Genomic DNA, 16,023 nt, shown 5'->3' with positions numbered 1-16,023 from the left:
ACCGCGCGGCAAACCGCATCGCGTGAAGTTACCGTGTCAAAACCTGGCCCGGGGCTGTGCACGGGGGGACTCAGGAACGCTGCACCCAAGATCAGCCCCCAGCAATGGCGCCCAAAAGTAAACATTTCACACTTCCCACACAGGTTTACTATACCTGATGCACTCCATTTGATTTACTATACCTCGACTCAGAGGGCTCAATTCAATAGCCTGTGTCACCCTCCCCCCTCCCCTTCCCATAAGCTTTGCAAATAATAATTCGCGTGGGTATCTGCAGAAAGGTGTCTGAAATGTTTACAGGACCGTCCGCCAACTCCCTTCCCCTTTGATGGGTTTCTGTGCCTACTTAAGCCGACCTAAAGCCTGTCGCAATGGCGGGGCGGAGGGAAATTTCACCGACGATGAAACGACCACAATCTCCCTGCTGTAATCAACATGCTCCTACGCGCGGAAAGAAAACTCCGCTTGCACCTCCCTCCCTCCCTAACTCTTCTGCGTTGACAGCATAGCGCAGAGAAGCCCCGACGGCTAGCCTAAAGCTGCAAGGCTGACCAGAGTTCGAGTGATGGTCTATGCTCCTTGACGATATCAGCAAGGTGTTGCGGTTCTCACACGGACGACCAAACGGCAGAGTGGCGTGGGGTGCTCGCTACTTCGGCAGTTTGCAGGCGGTCAATGCCCCAGAGACTTCAACGGCAGGGCCAGAGTTGCTAATGGATGCTGTCCAAAGTGGATATTAATGGACCCTGTGATCTCATTTGCAGCTGTAAGTGATAACATGTCAACTGGCTGCAAGGTGTCATTCACAACACCTGCATTTTCTTTGTACCGGGGCGTATCAAAGCTGCCGACTAAAGCGAGAACCGCCACACCCATAGGAACGTGGAATTTCCACCGCTGGCTCAGGACCGCCGAACGGCGATGAGCGCCACCATGGCACGCTCGCTGGGCATGGGGAAGAAGCGCCGACCTGGCTATTGCGGACGGCGCACGCGAGACGGACGTCTAGTCCGGGGCTGCTGCTCGTAACGGTTTTGGGGACCCGAGAGATTTGACAATCGGCGAGCGGACGGGGACGGCGGCGGTCTTAGCTTCTCCGCTTTGCGCGCGGCGCACGACCGGAGGGCCCGGGGGGGTTGACGTTTCAAAACCGCCGTGGCTGCCGGCTTCGAGAGCCGCACGCAACCCCGAGCCACAAACTCGGCCAACGGTCCAAACCCTCAAGCGACTCTGCGCCGGGCCGCCTAATCCGGCTGTCAATACGGCATCAGGCTGGAGCCCGGGGCACGCACACGGCCTGCGTTCCTACCTCCCTTCTCGGAGCAAATCGTCGGCCTCACGCCGAGCGCCCGTCCCGCACCGCCATCATCCACGGACGAGAAGAACTCTGGCTGTGCAGCCGAGGTACAGAGTGAGCTTTCAAAGATCCACGCTGAGCCCATCGGCACGAGTCACGGTAACGACCGCCGGTTAGAAACAGTATCAAGACGCGGAAGGAAGCTACACTTTCATAGATTGCTTTGTTAAAAAACATTAATAATAAAAATAACGATTTCAGGCTCTGGAGTGCTCGGGCGAGAGAAAACTGCGCGGGTGTTTTTGACGCCCAGGTAACCCCCCCCCCCCCCCCACCACCTTAGCGTCTGCGCAACGCTCGTTTAACGCGCCGGTGCGTTTGCGCGCCTTTGTGAGCGGGGCGAGCGACGCTCACTAGGCTCGCAACGCCGCGCTGGGGCGCAGTCGCGCTCACGGCGAGCCGCGGTTTCGCTTCAACAGCCGCGGAAATCGGCGGCGGTGGCGAGTCGGATTGGAACCTGTCCGTCGGGGGGGGGGGGGGGGGTCGTCGCTTTGGTTTATTTGCACGTCGGCCGGGGCATTCGTCTGCCGGTAGGGGGGCGATGAATGGTGTATAGCCCCCAATTGGGAGTGATTTTGAGGTCATTTTCACGATTTGGCAAATTTGGACCCGATCGCAGAGTTTGTTTGCCCGAGTGAAAAGGCACGGGAATCGGCCGCTGTAAATGTGACGTTCAATCTGGAGGGTGTTGCGGACTTGGCAACCTTGGCCAAACGGGGTAAAACGTGAACTTTGAGCAGGGTAGGGGAACATTGACCTCACGGAGGGCCGATTAAAACAAGTTTCCAAATCGACCTTAGAGGCAGGGCCACACGTCACCACACACCTCGCAGGCACCACTCCTGCCACTGCAGCTAGATACCCCGGTGCGGAGTCGGGCGTTGCCAGGTTGAATGACGTTGCCTCCCTAATGCTGAATCAGTACTGCCGAGATGCATGAATCTCGTTTCGGGGAGCCGTTTCAGAGCACGTAGGCAGGTGCCCGTATTTGGCCCGGCGGCCGTGGGTTTCTCACCCCCTGACTGAACGGTGGGAGGGGGGGGGGGAAGAGAAGCAGGCCCCGGTGATGGGAGAGAGCTGTGTGGGCATGACTTGTGCCCTCAGTGTCCCCTCACCTTGAGAACGCAGTTGCTGTTCACCAGGAGGTTCCCCGGCTTGATGTCCCTGTGCAGGATGCCTGCCGAGTGCAGGTACTTCAGACCTGCAGTGCGTTCCCAGGCATGTTGGTGCGGGGGAAGGGGGGGGGGATAAGAGTAAGCAGGGAGTAAGTGAGGGTGGCCGTGAGAGGTGAGAGGAGGAGGCAACGGAGGGCGAGGGGTCAAACGGGGGGGACGCTGCGGAAGAGACAAAACACCGACACTGAAGGAAGGAAATGGTCTTGGCCCGATGGCTCAAAAGAGACCACGTTGACCAAGAGGAACTAATGACAACGAACGCAAGCAAGGGCTACCGCCGATGGTTCCGTTACATTTTGATATCAGAAGACAGGGGGGTGGGGGAATACGGGTGAATCAACGTTTAGGTTCTCACGAATCTAGGAATGACCGGGTCACAGGGGAACTCCTCCCCCGCCGGCTTGGTGTGAAACAGCTCGGCACAAAAGGGTCGGCAAAAATGGGTCGGCAGTGATAACCGAGCTGGCCAGCGAAGCTGTGCGGCCAAACCCAGATGCACATCACAATCTCGTACAGTAAACGTTCGTAGGCTTCAATTTCGTTGCGGTACATTTTAGTAAAAATTCACAGCCGAGGTGTGGAGGTGGGGGAGGAGGGGGGGGGGGAAATATAATAATTTAACTTGTTTCAAACCTCATTTAAAAGTAAAAAGAAACGAACCAAGAGGCTTTTGAATTAAGTTATTCTATTAATTTTTAAAACTGTTTAATTGAGACTATCGGAATCAACTCAAAGATATTCGTACAGAGGTCACACGATTTGCCCTCCCGCCACGCTGCGTGAACACCTCCACGCCGAGCGCCTGGCCTGGCGCTTTTAAAAAGCGAATAACGCAAGCGCCCAAATCAAAACTTGTTTTAACGTCCAATTCAAAGCCTTTACGGATGATTTATTTGATTTTATTTTGATTCACGATTTCCGCGTCCACCATGGCCTCCGTGACACACTCCGCTTAACCGTGACTCGCGCAGGGCAGGTTAAAATAGTGTGTACGGTCGGGAGATCATCCGCCGCAGCGAGGCCACGCCAACGATCGCCATTGGCCGCGGGGGCTCTGTTGGCTGCTGGTGGGTGGGGGGGGGGGCACGTGGGCGGGGGCCTTACCGCGCAGGATCTGGTAGAGGAAGACCTTGACGTGGTCCGAGCTGAGCGGCTGTGGGGAGACGATGATCTTGTGGAGGTCGCTCTGCATCAGCTCCGTCACCACGTAACTGAGCCAGCGCAAGCCCGGGGTCAAGGGCACCAACCGAGGTCTCCGGCGCGCGAGGCCGTGTCACTCGAATCGTCCCGCATCTCGTCGGTCACGGTATTTATACTTTATGCTGCGCCGCCCACATCTTGAGACGCACTTCAGCTACCTAGATAGCTACCCCCCCCAACCCCCACCAGCAGCTGCCTCTGTGCGACGCAGCACCGGCCTGCAAGTGGGCCGATTCTGCCACCCGCAGCGAGAAAAGTCGCCATGTGGCTTTTCCACCCCACCCCCCCAAATTTGAAAATTTTGAGACGCGAGGCCGACAACGTATCGCCGAATACTTTTCACGAAGAAGGTCGCGGAATCTTTTTTTGTTTGTGTAACGACACCCACCGCGCGGCACGATTAATCGCGCAGGCCGAGCGCAGAATTAACCAGGGGGGTGGGGGGAGGGGAGGAGCCGCCGGACTCAAAACCGCGAGAAACCTTTGCCGGCGAGTGGCGGCCGCGCCAACGCCGCTGCTAACCGCGCCACCACCGCTCGCCCACGTTACCCTCCTCCCCGTCCTCACCGCGGTGAAAAAAAAAAAATCTAAAACCCGTGTCAACGCAGTTCGAGGTTACGACCACGCACAACACAGGACTGCACGACCACGTGATTTGCGATTCCGCGGCTCGCTCCCTTTGCTCGTGTTTGGAGCATGTTTGTATATTTGTAGAGAAGGGGGGGGGGGAGCGGCCGCTGCGCACACACGGCCGGCCCCGCGTGCAGAGCCAGCAGCAGCAGCAGCCGCCGCATCCCCACTAATTTATATTCAGTACTGAAAGAAAGCCTCCACAGCGCGATGTCAATGAGGTCTATTATGCATGCACAACCCCTGTGCATGCGCATTCAATGCACACAGAGTTTAAACACACACACAACAGCATTAACACAGACGCGTACAGCAGGGGAGGGGGGGGCTGTTGGCATCACGAAATATAAATGTACGGTGCACGCAAAGCGCGCTCCAATAGCTTGGCCCTCTGCGTGCATGCAGTAACACGCGTACCAACAGACGCGTCGACAAATGCAACGGTCGGCGTTTTTAGCCTCAAACGACCATTTGGGCGAGCACCCAAGACGGAAAAACGTGGCCAATCGTGGGGCAATTATCATACCCAGCCACCGTGCGTCTCCCTTCTACACATATGCTGACACGCACTCCACCACCTGCTCATTTTAGGCTCAGCTGACCTAGGGGAAAACCATGCCAGATTTCGATTCGGAACCCTCCATCGATTGGCGCATGGTCAAGAATCAGGGAAAGTGCAGCCGGGTTCATAGCATCGTTTACGGAAAAACGGAATGAACGCCGCGCGAATACGTGCCCTACAAACCCCCTCGGGGTCCCGCGCGGTGAGCGAGCAAATCGTAAACTCTTAACGGGTGGCATGGGACTCGGGGATGGGCAGGGGGGCGCGCTCTGGCCAGCACCACCCCGGCAGCGAGTTTCCGCACCACTCCGTTTAAGGCCGAGTCGACCCAGGGGAGGGCTCTGCCGGAATTTAGAACGCGGAGAGCTTGGAGGTGTAACGCAGCGCTGGGGCTGCTGTGCTATCGCTGTAGGCGCGAGGCCAATGCCACCTCGCGCCATGTTTTCGAACGCGCTATTAGACGGGGTGTCCCACGAGTCTGGAATCGACGGAAAAACACAGCTCTGTGTTATTGGCTCGCCGTCTGGATGCAGACCGTTAAATTGAACAGCGACCTCCCTCCGATTTCCTACGAGTAGAATTATCTGGACTCGTTCATCCTTACCAAGAGATATCTTGGGCCTGGAGAAACAAACAAAAATACGAATTCGTTATTTTTCCCTACGATTCCAGACTTATGGGTCCACCCTGCAGTCTTACTTTTGCTTTGCATCTACGGTTTGTTGTAACAAACCGCAAGGGGCGCTGTGTCCACATGATGCGAGCTTCACGATTCATTAACTTCAACGCATGCCCTGCACTGCCTACAGAAATGATCCTCAGACAGCGCCACAGTAAAAAGAACCGAGTGCACAATGCTGCAACGCTTGTTCGTTATCGACCAAGTGTTTGCGGCGAAGGGCAGCAAGGACTGCGAGATGCCAGTAGATGGTAGAACAGCGATGCATGCAGTCCACACGATAGATTCGGTCGATTCAATGAATCGAGTCTGTGGACTGACCATGTGCGTGGGGCTCTGAGCATTACGATTTCACGAGAGCATGGCTTTTCCTCTGGGTGCCCAATCATTATCCAAACCGGAGCCGCGAAATCCCTCCCGAAAGCCGTCTTGTGGATCAGCAAGGCGTTTCTGGTGAACCGGCACGATCGTTACGTAGCGAATACAACCGGTGAATGTACGCGGTCCATTCAAAGTAACTGGTCCAGCCGAGCAAGTGCTCTGTTCACACCACTGCTAATGCCAGAGTGAGCTCTAGGAGAGGCCCTCTAAGAGGGTCACACTTGGCCTACTCTTCCACACCGCTCGCACGTCTTGGTAGAGGCGGGATTACCTCCACCTGACCCTGCCGCACACGACCGACCGATCGCCCAACTGTGCCGCACCCACGGTCAGGCCACTCGACAGAGTGAATATACCGCTGAGCGGATAGTGAGATGGGGGGCTATGGGGGGGGGGGGGTGGTATTCAAGACACTTGCCCAGTGCTTCAACTGAAGCGCCGGGAGAACGGGTCCAACTGGCGACCTCGAGATCGACAGATTCGCACACCCGGCGTGTCGACCGTTTCGCCACGGCAACGCGCGAGCGCACTTTTAAGATGGTGAAATTTGCGCCACGCAGCAAATTAAATACCGTGATACAAAACGGTGCAGAGAGCTGAACAAGCTCCAACTGGTACCATCCCCCCCCAGCTTGTGAGACTGAACTGAGCTCACGTTCTCTGCTCATTGCCCTCCATCAAAGTTCACGCCCGGTACAAGCCGAGCTCTGTGCACGGGTGCGTTGGTATGCAGGACGAGGCCGTGAGTAACATGTGGGGGCGCTCGCCGAGAATTCGGCCCGGTCGGCTTCCCCTTCAACCGTGACAAAGTTTTTAGAAGCCTCAAATTAATGTTTCATACCTACGCCAGCTGGTGTTATTGCAGCACAGAGTCGTGAGAAACGGAAGCGGCTTCGGCAGACCTTCTCCAAGCAGTGGGGAGACCTTCAACGAGCAGTGGACTGACCATGGCTTGCGATGACGATCGGTTTGGTGTTTCCACGTTGGAGGTTTTTTTTTCACTTAAAATCTTGTTCGCGTAAAAAAACGTTCGTATATCAATTAAAAAACTGTTCAGTTCCAAACGCTTTAAAGACGACCTCAGCGCAAAGTGAAAATTCCAACCGAGAGTCAACCTCTCTTTTCCTTCTCTCTCTCGCTCCGCACAGTCGGCGCGACGTTCGACGTTTCGCTCCGCGAGCTCGGGAGCTCCTTCACAACGGCCGCATGATGCGAAGAGGCTCCGAGGACTGCGGACCGGAAGGTGAGAAACATCGCGGCGAACGGCACGCCCGGTGCAACGCGAAAAGGGGAAGGCTCGGGGCACTTTTGCTGGTGGAAGGTGACGTGAACGCACGCTGCAGAAGACAATGACATCTCCTCGCGCCTTTCCCTACAACCAACGTACGTGTTGGAGTCGCTACGCGGCACATGGACGAGCAACAGCACTGCATGTTCTGGGTTGTCCTCAGGAGACACTGACCCACGCGTTCTCCCCCGACACAAGTTCGTCGACACGTGCCTGGCGCCGAGGCGGTGCTGTGCATTCAGTGCGGCGTAAACATTAAAAAACACGAATCAAGGCACTCGAACTGAAGCACGACCGACAGCCGAGGTCCTCTCCCTCCCTCCACTTCAGCCAGATAAATATTATAAATATTATAGCGATAACTTACCAGCGTTTGTTATAATATGGCATACGGTACTCGGAAACATCCAGCCTGCCACGGGGCAATAACTTGCATTATTAAATAAAGACCGGGCAAAGAACTAAGAGCAAAGACGGCGAGCGTGGCGCTTTCTGTTCGTGCGAGTCGATGGGGCGCTTCGTGATGACGACGGCCGAGCATCGCATAGCACCCCGATCAACGTACCCAATTATTCCAAGGCGACCCCCCTCCACTCCCTCCCCCCCCCCCAATCAAGCGGTGCGTTGTGAATCGGGCCACGCGCGACACTGCATGCGCCAGGGACTGCGCTGCGATGTTACCGGCAGCGGGGGCCACACCGCACAACGTTAACCACGGACGTGGCCGGATGCTGAATCCTCAGCTGTGCGTCCTGTGGCGACGGGGGGGGGCGAAGTAAAACAACATCCCGGCCGATCGGCGAGGTCAGCGCAATCGTCTCCGGAAACATTCCTCCAAAGCATAAATCAAGCAGCCCACTGTGCACTCGAGAAGCGACACCTTCGTCCTTCACGAAGAGGAAGAAGAAGAAACACTTTTTTGCTTGTACGTACGTACGCATGTGTGTAGAACTTCTTTCGCACCTGTACGTGGACCAACCGTGCGAATCGGAGGTGCGGGGGCGGGGGGGCGGGTACGACGACGCACAGAAAGCACTCGAGGGTTATGCAGTTAAAATAATAATAATTGTCATTTAAAATGTTTAAAAAGAAAAGGGGGGAAAGGTGCAGCGCTGCAATTGCCTGCTCACACCACTGCTGGTACAAGGGCCTCCACTAGAGGGAGCTCGAAGAGAGCGCCTCTGCAGGGTACTTGGCCTACTCTTCCACACCGACCAATGAAGAGGTGGCCGGGTGGGGGTCGGGAGGTGAATTTGAAAACATTCCCCGTTGTTTCAACTGCGGTGGCCGGGAGATGAAATTGAACCGATGACCTCTGGTTGCAGGGTCTAGTGTTGCTAACCGTTACAATCACAGCAATATTCGTACACATTTTTAAAATTAAAAAACCTAAAAAAATAACGCAAATATCCATTCTGTGCTGTATATATACCCACGACACAAAGTGGCTCGTGCAGTGCAATAACGCGCACGTTAGCGCGGGGGAACTTCACACCGTCCGCCACTTCACGTTTTGTCAAAAGGCACGCCGGGCCTGGGTCGCCCATGACACGCCAGACCAGCTGACCCATAAAACAGCGGCCCCTACTGGCCCATAAAACAGCGGCCCCTACTGGCCCATGACACGGCGGCCCTCCTGGCCCATGACATGGGTCGGGCTCAGGCGGGGTACTCATCTCCAATTCCAGCCCTAAAGCCAGGGATAGAAATTCCACATTCCCATGGCACGGGTCAGTCTCCTTGCAACCCTTTTGCCTGCGAGCTGTGCCCTCTATGAGCCAAGGATCACCCAGACAGATCTTCCGATGACGACGACATTCCCTCCTCCTAATTCTCCGCACGCAATCAAAGAGGGCGAAGCACAAAGGAACCGTACGGCGCTAAACAACGCGATGACATGGCCATCCAATAAATATGCTTCGCAGACGCGCCGGTGATCTGCGGCTGGCTTTCTTGGCACGGAGCTCGCGCAAGGGGACGAATTAAAATTGACGCAGACATCGGGGCGAGCGCACCCACGGCGCTTGCGCACGCACGCACGCACGCAGGCACGCGGTCGCTTCACCAGATGTCCGCTCCGCCCGCCGTGACAAATGGGCCTGCGGAGGCCAGGAGACGTGGCAACAAAGGGGTTAATCAGCGGCAGAAATTTGAGAAGTAAAGGCACGGAATGGGTGGGAGGATCCGGGGGATGTACCAGGCCTGCCATCTGTCTGCCCCTGCCGATGGCGGCGGAGATTGCCAAATGGGTGGCACCAAGTTTGACCGAAATTCTTTGGAAAATTACGCGGTTCGTTGGCCAAAATCGCTTTTGTTTCTGGATGGCATCGCCCCTTTCTAAAGCAACGTTTAAAATTCCTAGCTCGCATCGCGCTCATTGACGTTGCCGACAACGGCGACTGTGGCCCGCCGTTATTTCGATTCTTAGTTTTGATTTTCAAGTCCGAGCGTTTCCCCACTTCGGCGCTTACAAAAGCCCGCTTGCTAAAAATCACCGCTCAACTGCCCTACAGAGGATTGCTCTACCACAACGGTGCGTGAGCAAATGCGAGCGTTTCACGCCTCCCACTTAAAAGCACGCAGCTTCGCGTTCGCGCGTGATCCAACCCCACACGCATCGGGCGCACGCACGATGCGCGGCGAATCTCATGCACCGCACCTCCCGACTGGCACCGTCGGCTACGTGCGGTGCCAAGTTCAACACGTTCGGAATATATAATTCCCGGCAGACACGCAATTATTAACACGATCATCTGTGCAAACACACAAACATATATACATAAGCGTACAGCGGTGAGGATAAACCGAAAACGGAGAAACTGTGCCCTACCATGGGAACGTGGAATTTTTGCCACTAGCTTAGGGCAGTCAATGGGGATACGTGCTTCCCTCTAGCTCCCTGAGAGCGGGGACATACATTATATCTAGATAACAAAGACGAAGATCCCCCGTCTAGCCTTAACAGAGCACCTATGAAGGCCGGCATGGCACACGAGGAGGGTGGGTGGCCAACACCACGCCCGACCGCCTTTGTCTCCCTAGTGACGATATTTACACATCGCTGTAAGCACTCAGTTGAGGCCGAGTCGACCTAGGGGAGGCCCAGGACCGGTTCAGACAATCGTTAAGGGTGGTGGTGTCCATGAGCGGGAATCGAACCCGCTACGCTACCGCTACGCTACCGCTCCCTATATCTAGACACACAGAGTCATATATCGAGGGAGGGAAAAGTGAAATTCTGTTGTCACCTCGGGGAAACCCGAGCCGCTAGATCTGGTGACAAAATCGCCGAGTTGGCAACACGGCGCGGGGTGTGTGACGGGGGTGGTGGTGATGCCGCGATTGGCCGCGGCCGACTGATTTGCCGGAGAGGCCCGCCGACTCTCGCGGCCGCGTTCTCCCGTCGCGCCGCAACGCCGCCCCCCCTGCCCCGCGCCGCGCCGGGCAGCGCGTGCCGTCACGAGGGGGGCCCACGCGCGCCTGCGTCAAAGCGACCGGGAAAAGCGAGACCAGCAGACCCATTCCACGTGGCTATTCCGGTTGGCGCCGCGTGCCGTCCAGCAGGACGGGGGCACCGCGGTGGGCGAGATGGTAATCTTCCGTGGCGGCTCATGCTGGCCATTCCACATTCCTGTGGGCCAGTCCTTAACCTTACTTGGGGATAACCACTGTGGAATCCTGGCAAATAAAAGGCAACTTCGAAAAGGTTAAAGACCTGGTGATGGTATACGGGAGGTCGTGCGTTCGATCGCGACCCCGACGCCTGCCGTATATTTAGAGTTTCCGTGTCTCTCTCGCTCTCCCCGTGGTTGTGACGATTTTTCTCCGGGTCCTCCGGTGTTTCCGCTCCAAGTTTGGAACCAACATCACGCCTTTAGAGTATGTGGCTGCGATAAATTTCCACACCATGAGCCACTCTGTCGGGCTATCATTTGTGGCCAGATCACTAGTGGGGCCCTTACCCAGTAAAATAAAAATGCTGTTTAGTTTTATAGTTTGTGTGTCAGACGTTTCGCTCCACAAGCTGTTGGGACCTTCTTCAGGAAGTGAATTTTAATTCCTAAAAAAAAATAAAAAGTCGAATTCAGCTGCTGACAAAGCAGGCCCAACGACACGCGGTACCGACCAGAAAACGTATCGGAGAGTTGTAAAGCGCGGAAGCCCAAGCACCAGGCCAGGCGACGTTTATCCGTCGGTGGCAGGGGACTAAGGCCGTGCCTCGTAAGTCACCGAGGCACCGCGGGGACAAGCCTCGCAGCTCCGAGGGCATCTCGCGGCGCAAACTGCACCGTGGCAGCAAAGCGAAAAAGTAAAAGGACAACAGAAGTCACCTTTCATCGCTTCCTGTTTAAAAATGCAACACTTTGGCAAGCCCGGATAATTGTAAGTTTCAGAGAGTGAAAAATCAATCGTGGTTAAGTATTGGGGGAGTGTCTCTCCTGACCCAGCATCCCACGCCGGCCAGATACCCTGGGCCAGCTCATCGCGTAATGCGGAGCGGGGGGTTGTGTTCAGGCGCGCGGAAGATTGACAGCTACAACAAGGCGCTCATCTAGAGCAACCCGAAACACGGCAGAGCGCCTAATGTATCCGGCGCGTCGTTTGAACAGCCGATTGACGTCGCCCACCTCGCAGTTCACACAATGAACCCCAGAAACATGCATATGTATGCACGCATGTTGAACTTCTTTCGCGCCAGTACGTAGCCAATCGGAGGTGCGGGTCGTAGCGCAGTGCGTGTGGCGCTCGGCACCAGCGCACACTTTCACGTGCCGTACGAAGCCAACCGCGCTCGCCGGAAGGTGCGTGCCGTGTGGGACAGGGGGTGAGCGTTCACCGGAGAACGGCGGCGCGGAGAGGTTGGTTGGCGCTGGGGGATGAGAGGAGGAGTGGCCGGATCGCCGCTCAGGTGGAGGGCGTGACCCATGGCCCCGGCAAGCGAGGGGGACCACATTAATCACTCGTCACGCGCCGCCTCAACACTCTCATCCAATTTGCGATGGGCAGGAAAGATAACGCGGATCCATCATCTGCCCCCCCGCCCCCCCAACTCCTTCAGCCGCTGGAATGGATTTTGTTCGGGGTCGATAGTTAAAAGGAAACGATGCAGCCGAACGTTTTGCGTGAAAATTGATTCTCGCCCGTCCCTTCCTCACCGGCCGCCCCGGCGCTCCTCGAGTTTTGGCAAATCTGGGCAAAGCACGTTCCAAATCACGTAAGGGGGAGGGGGCGGTGGGGGGGATGGGGCACCCAATGATGTCCCTCCCCCCCTGCCAACATCGCCAACACGTCGGCTAAACCACGAGTCGATAGCGAAAAGAGTGTGCGGTCGCGCGCCGTGCGCTCCCCGTCAGGCGGGCGTTCTCCCGCGGGAGGAGGGGACGAGCACGGAGAGAGGATTCCGCGTGTGCGTCCCGGAGCCCGTGTGCGTGCGCGCTGCATCGGGAGCGGTAGTAGAGCAGTTAGCGCTACGCTGCGCTACGAACCTGGCGACCCGGATTCGATCCCCGCTCACGGCCAACACCGGTAACGATAGTCTGTACGCTAATCGGAGGTGCGGAGTGAAGTGAAAAAGTACGAATCGGCTGCATCTCTATCGAGCCACACTTGAAACTGCCCGGGAGCCACGTATGTGGGCCTTGCGAGCCGTGGCTTAGGTCACCCGTGAGTGTTGTTCTACCCCCCGCACTGCCCGATTAGCACGGCTGGCTACACATGCGTTCAATTGAAAGAGTTGAAATCCCAGGTGGGGTCAAACTCGGCTCACCTTCACAATAATAATCATCGTCGTCGTCATCGTTATTCCTCTACAGTTGCTAACATGAGCACCACTTTGTGGGAAGTCCACCTGTGCGGTCATCCCGTGGCGAGTCCGGGGAGGGCCACTGGCAAAGCAGCGAGGAAGTCTCAGCGAAGGGTCAGGACCGAGCGAGAGAGACGAGGGTACACGCAGCGCTCGCTCATGCGTCAAGCCGAGGGCTTTATAACGACCCGGGGTGATATTGTCACGAATGTTTGTAATTTATTGACCTGGAAAAAAGCCTCACACCGAACGTTGCTAAAACAAGGGAGGAATTCTCCTTCCGAGAGCATTTCAATTGAATCCGCGATGCAAACACGAGAATTTCCAGGAAGGCCGATATGGATGGCACACACAGCCGGCTGATGAGAGAGCCCGCGGCGAGAGCATCGCCTCTTGCTAGAGACGCGCAGGGACATTCGCAGTTACGCAGATTAAGAAATCACAGGATACGATATCACAGTTACGTAGATCAAGACGTCACGGTGCAGTCCTGCAATTTACCGGCTCACGCCCGTGCTGCACTGGAAGGATCTCTAGATATCTTCTTGGTTCTTTCGGTAAAGTCACGTAGAATGGATATAATAAAATAATAAAAATAAAACATAATAAAAATAATTCTCACGACGTTTCGGCCACAACGCAAGCAGCCGTCCTCAGGTGGAGAGAAGGTCTGTCGAGTAGACAGAGCTCTAGATAGTCACACCAAAGAGGGAATTTAGGCCTACCCTTCGACACCGGCCAGAGGACCCACACACTTTAACTCGCCATATGTGAGGCCTGACAATTGACCAACTGCGACGCTGGGTGGACAGAGGCGGGAGGATTTAAGGAAACTCGCGCGCAGATTGCTTCAACTGCCGCGCCGGGAGATAGAATCCGCCGACGTCTGGGTCCCCGTGCCAGTGTGCGCACCGTTACACCACGGCGGGGCATTGCTCAGCTGGCGGGTACTTGCCTCCAACGGCAAACGCGACGACGACATCGGTGGCGCATGCCCCCGTGTCAGAATCAGAATCAGTTTGTTCACACCGGAGGAGAGGAGGAGGAATCCGATGATATGAAGCTCTCGTTCAGGAGAAGTCCAGTCCGGGGGCCACGGGGTCAGAACGTTTAATTTTACTACGAGCTAATTATAGATTTGAAGCTTTCGACAAGCACCTGCTTCCATAACGGATGCCCGAGGAGAATCCGCTGCATCTTCCGGACAAGACCAAGTCCACAACACCGAACTGTACAAGAAGACCGGTTGACCCAGCATCACGCACAGACATCGAGAGATGGCGACTCGGATGGCTCGGGACATGTTCTCAGAATGGAGCAGGGACCGTGTATAAAACATTGCCCCGAAGATGGACACTACCGGGCAAAAGGGAACCTAGAAGACCCGAGACCAGCTGGCGAGAGACCGTGAAGGCCGAGCCGGCAGCAGCGACCAACCTCTCTTGGGGCGTGTCCCACAGGGGATGAAGAGGATTCACCAACCAATTAACGAGCACCTGAGCTTCACCAGGATGAGCTCTGGTTTCACTCACAAACCCCCTTCAAACGGCGCTAAATCACGGTTTTTTTTTCCCTCTCTAAATTACGATGAAAGTCAACGTTTCACTAAGACAACAAGTTAATTGAGCTCGAGCATAATGAAGGCGTTCGAGTCTTCCTGAATTAGCGTTTTATGAAATTGTTGCAGATGGCGACAAAAAAAAGAACAAAATCACGAACGTCTGAAAAAAAACGCGTAAGTAATTGAAATGTCAATCTTCAAATGGAAGGCAGCGTTTGGGTGTTCACGTTGGATCGAGATGAGGATTTATCTTGAGACGAGATCTACGGAGGCATCAAAGAGTTGCGTTTTGACTCACTGGCGCGCTACCGCCCGAGGTCTTTTGCCAAGCCACCAATAAAGAACGCCGCGTGTCAGCTCATACGCCTGGCCATGATTCACTTAGCATCCTCGAATAAGGGTAACAAAAAAAACGTCCTCCTTTGTTCAGTTGCTGCGAACTGCGAAAATGCCTCCCTTCAACGGGCTGAAAGCATCATTTTTCAGTCATTGGATCTTACAAAATGTCACCTTTTTCCCACAATAATGTTCAAAGCTACATCCTTAAGTCCGTTTCCTAATGGGATCTGGAACTGCCAATGACACGCATAACACCTCTGCGGTCCCCATCCGAATGACCCATCGATCCCCCAATGCACTCCCATGATACTGCAGGATCTCGCAAAGAGGAAAATTTGATTCCGTTTCGTACTTTTTTTTATCGTCCCTTCCCCCCCACCACCACACCTCCGATTAGCGCGGTTGGCTACGTACGGCACGCGAAAGAAGTTCAACACATGGTACGCGTACGTACGTACGTACGTACCTGCGTTTGAGACTGCCTGGGGAAACCAGGTGTTGCAGGTTGGGGCTGCAGAGCGGACGTACAGCCAATAATTATTTTCAATGCGTCTGTATGAAGCGCTAAACGTTTCCCGCACCCCACCGCCGCCCATTCATAATTTTTTTTTCCACCTACTCTGGTTTCCTCCCACGTGCATTCAAAACGCGCGTTAAGAAATCAACATTCATCGATGCGCCACTACACACTCCCCTTCAACATCCGCTCCATCCAGACGAACAGCAGCGTCCGGCCGGGTGCTGCCACCTCGACCCGAGGCCTCTGGCCAGTGCGCAAGAGCGGCCCGAAGCACCCCGGAGAGAGGGGCTCTAGCCAGCGGCCTTCTAGTAGTAGGTTTTTACCCTGTAAACTGGTACAAAACTGACACCTTTATACAAGGCATCATCTTCTTGGTTCTTTCGGTAAAGTCACGTAGAAGGGAAAAAAAAAAAAAATCAAAATAAATATTTAATTATATATATTTCTTATATTCTTTTATTACATTATTTTATTATGTTGTATTTTTTTTATTTTATTATTTCCCTTCTACGTGACTTTACCGAAAGA

The 16,023-nt window shown here is 55.1% G+C and overlaps 1 protein-coding gene across 1 annotated transcript in view; it reads right to left on the bottom strand.

The window, feature by feature from the left end:
- The window catches only part of NLK (nemo like kinase), a 172,614-nt gene that overhangs the window by 23,896 nt on the left and 132,695 nt on the right, over positions 1 to 16,023 (bottom strand). The window contains exons 4-5 of the mRNA XM_061562117.1: positions 3,637 to 3,743; positions 2,473 to 2,558 (exon numbers count right to left, since the gene is read on the bottom strand). Coding sequence (XP_061418101.1) covers positions 2,473 to 2,558; positions 3,637 to 3,743 — 193 coding nt within the window. The remainder of the gene's footprint in view (positions 1 to 2,472; positions 2,559 to 3,636; positions 3,744 to 16,023) is intronic.

The sequence above is a fragment of the Lethenteron reissneri genome, chromosome 28 (assembly GCF_015708825.2).
Source record: "Lethenteron reissneri isolate LAM-NWPU_2019-01 chromosome 28, ASM1570882v1, whole genome shotgun sequence".
Taxonomy (NCBI): Eukaryota; Metazoa; Chordata; class Hyperoartia; order Petromyzontiformes; family Petromyzontidae; genus Lethenteron; species Lethenteron reissneri.
The sequence above is the reverse complement of the archived record's forward strand: the minus strand, read 5'-3'. Positions and strand labels throughout refer to the sequence as shown.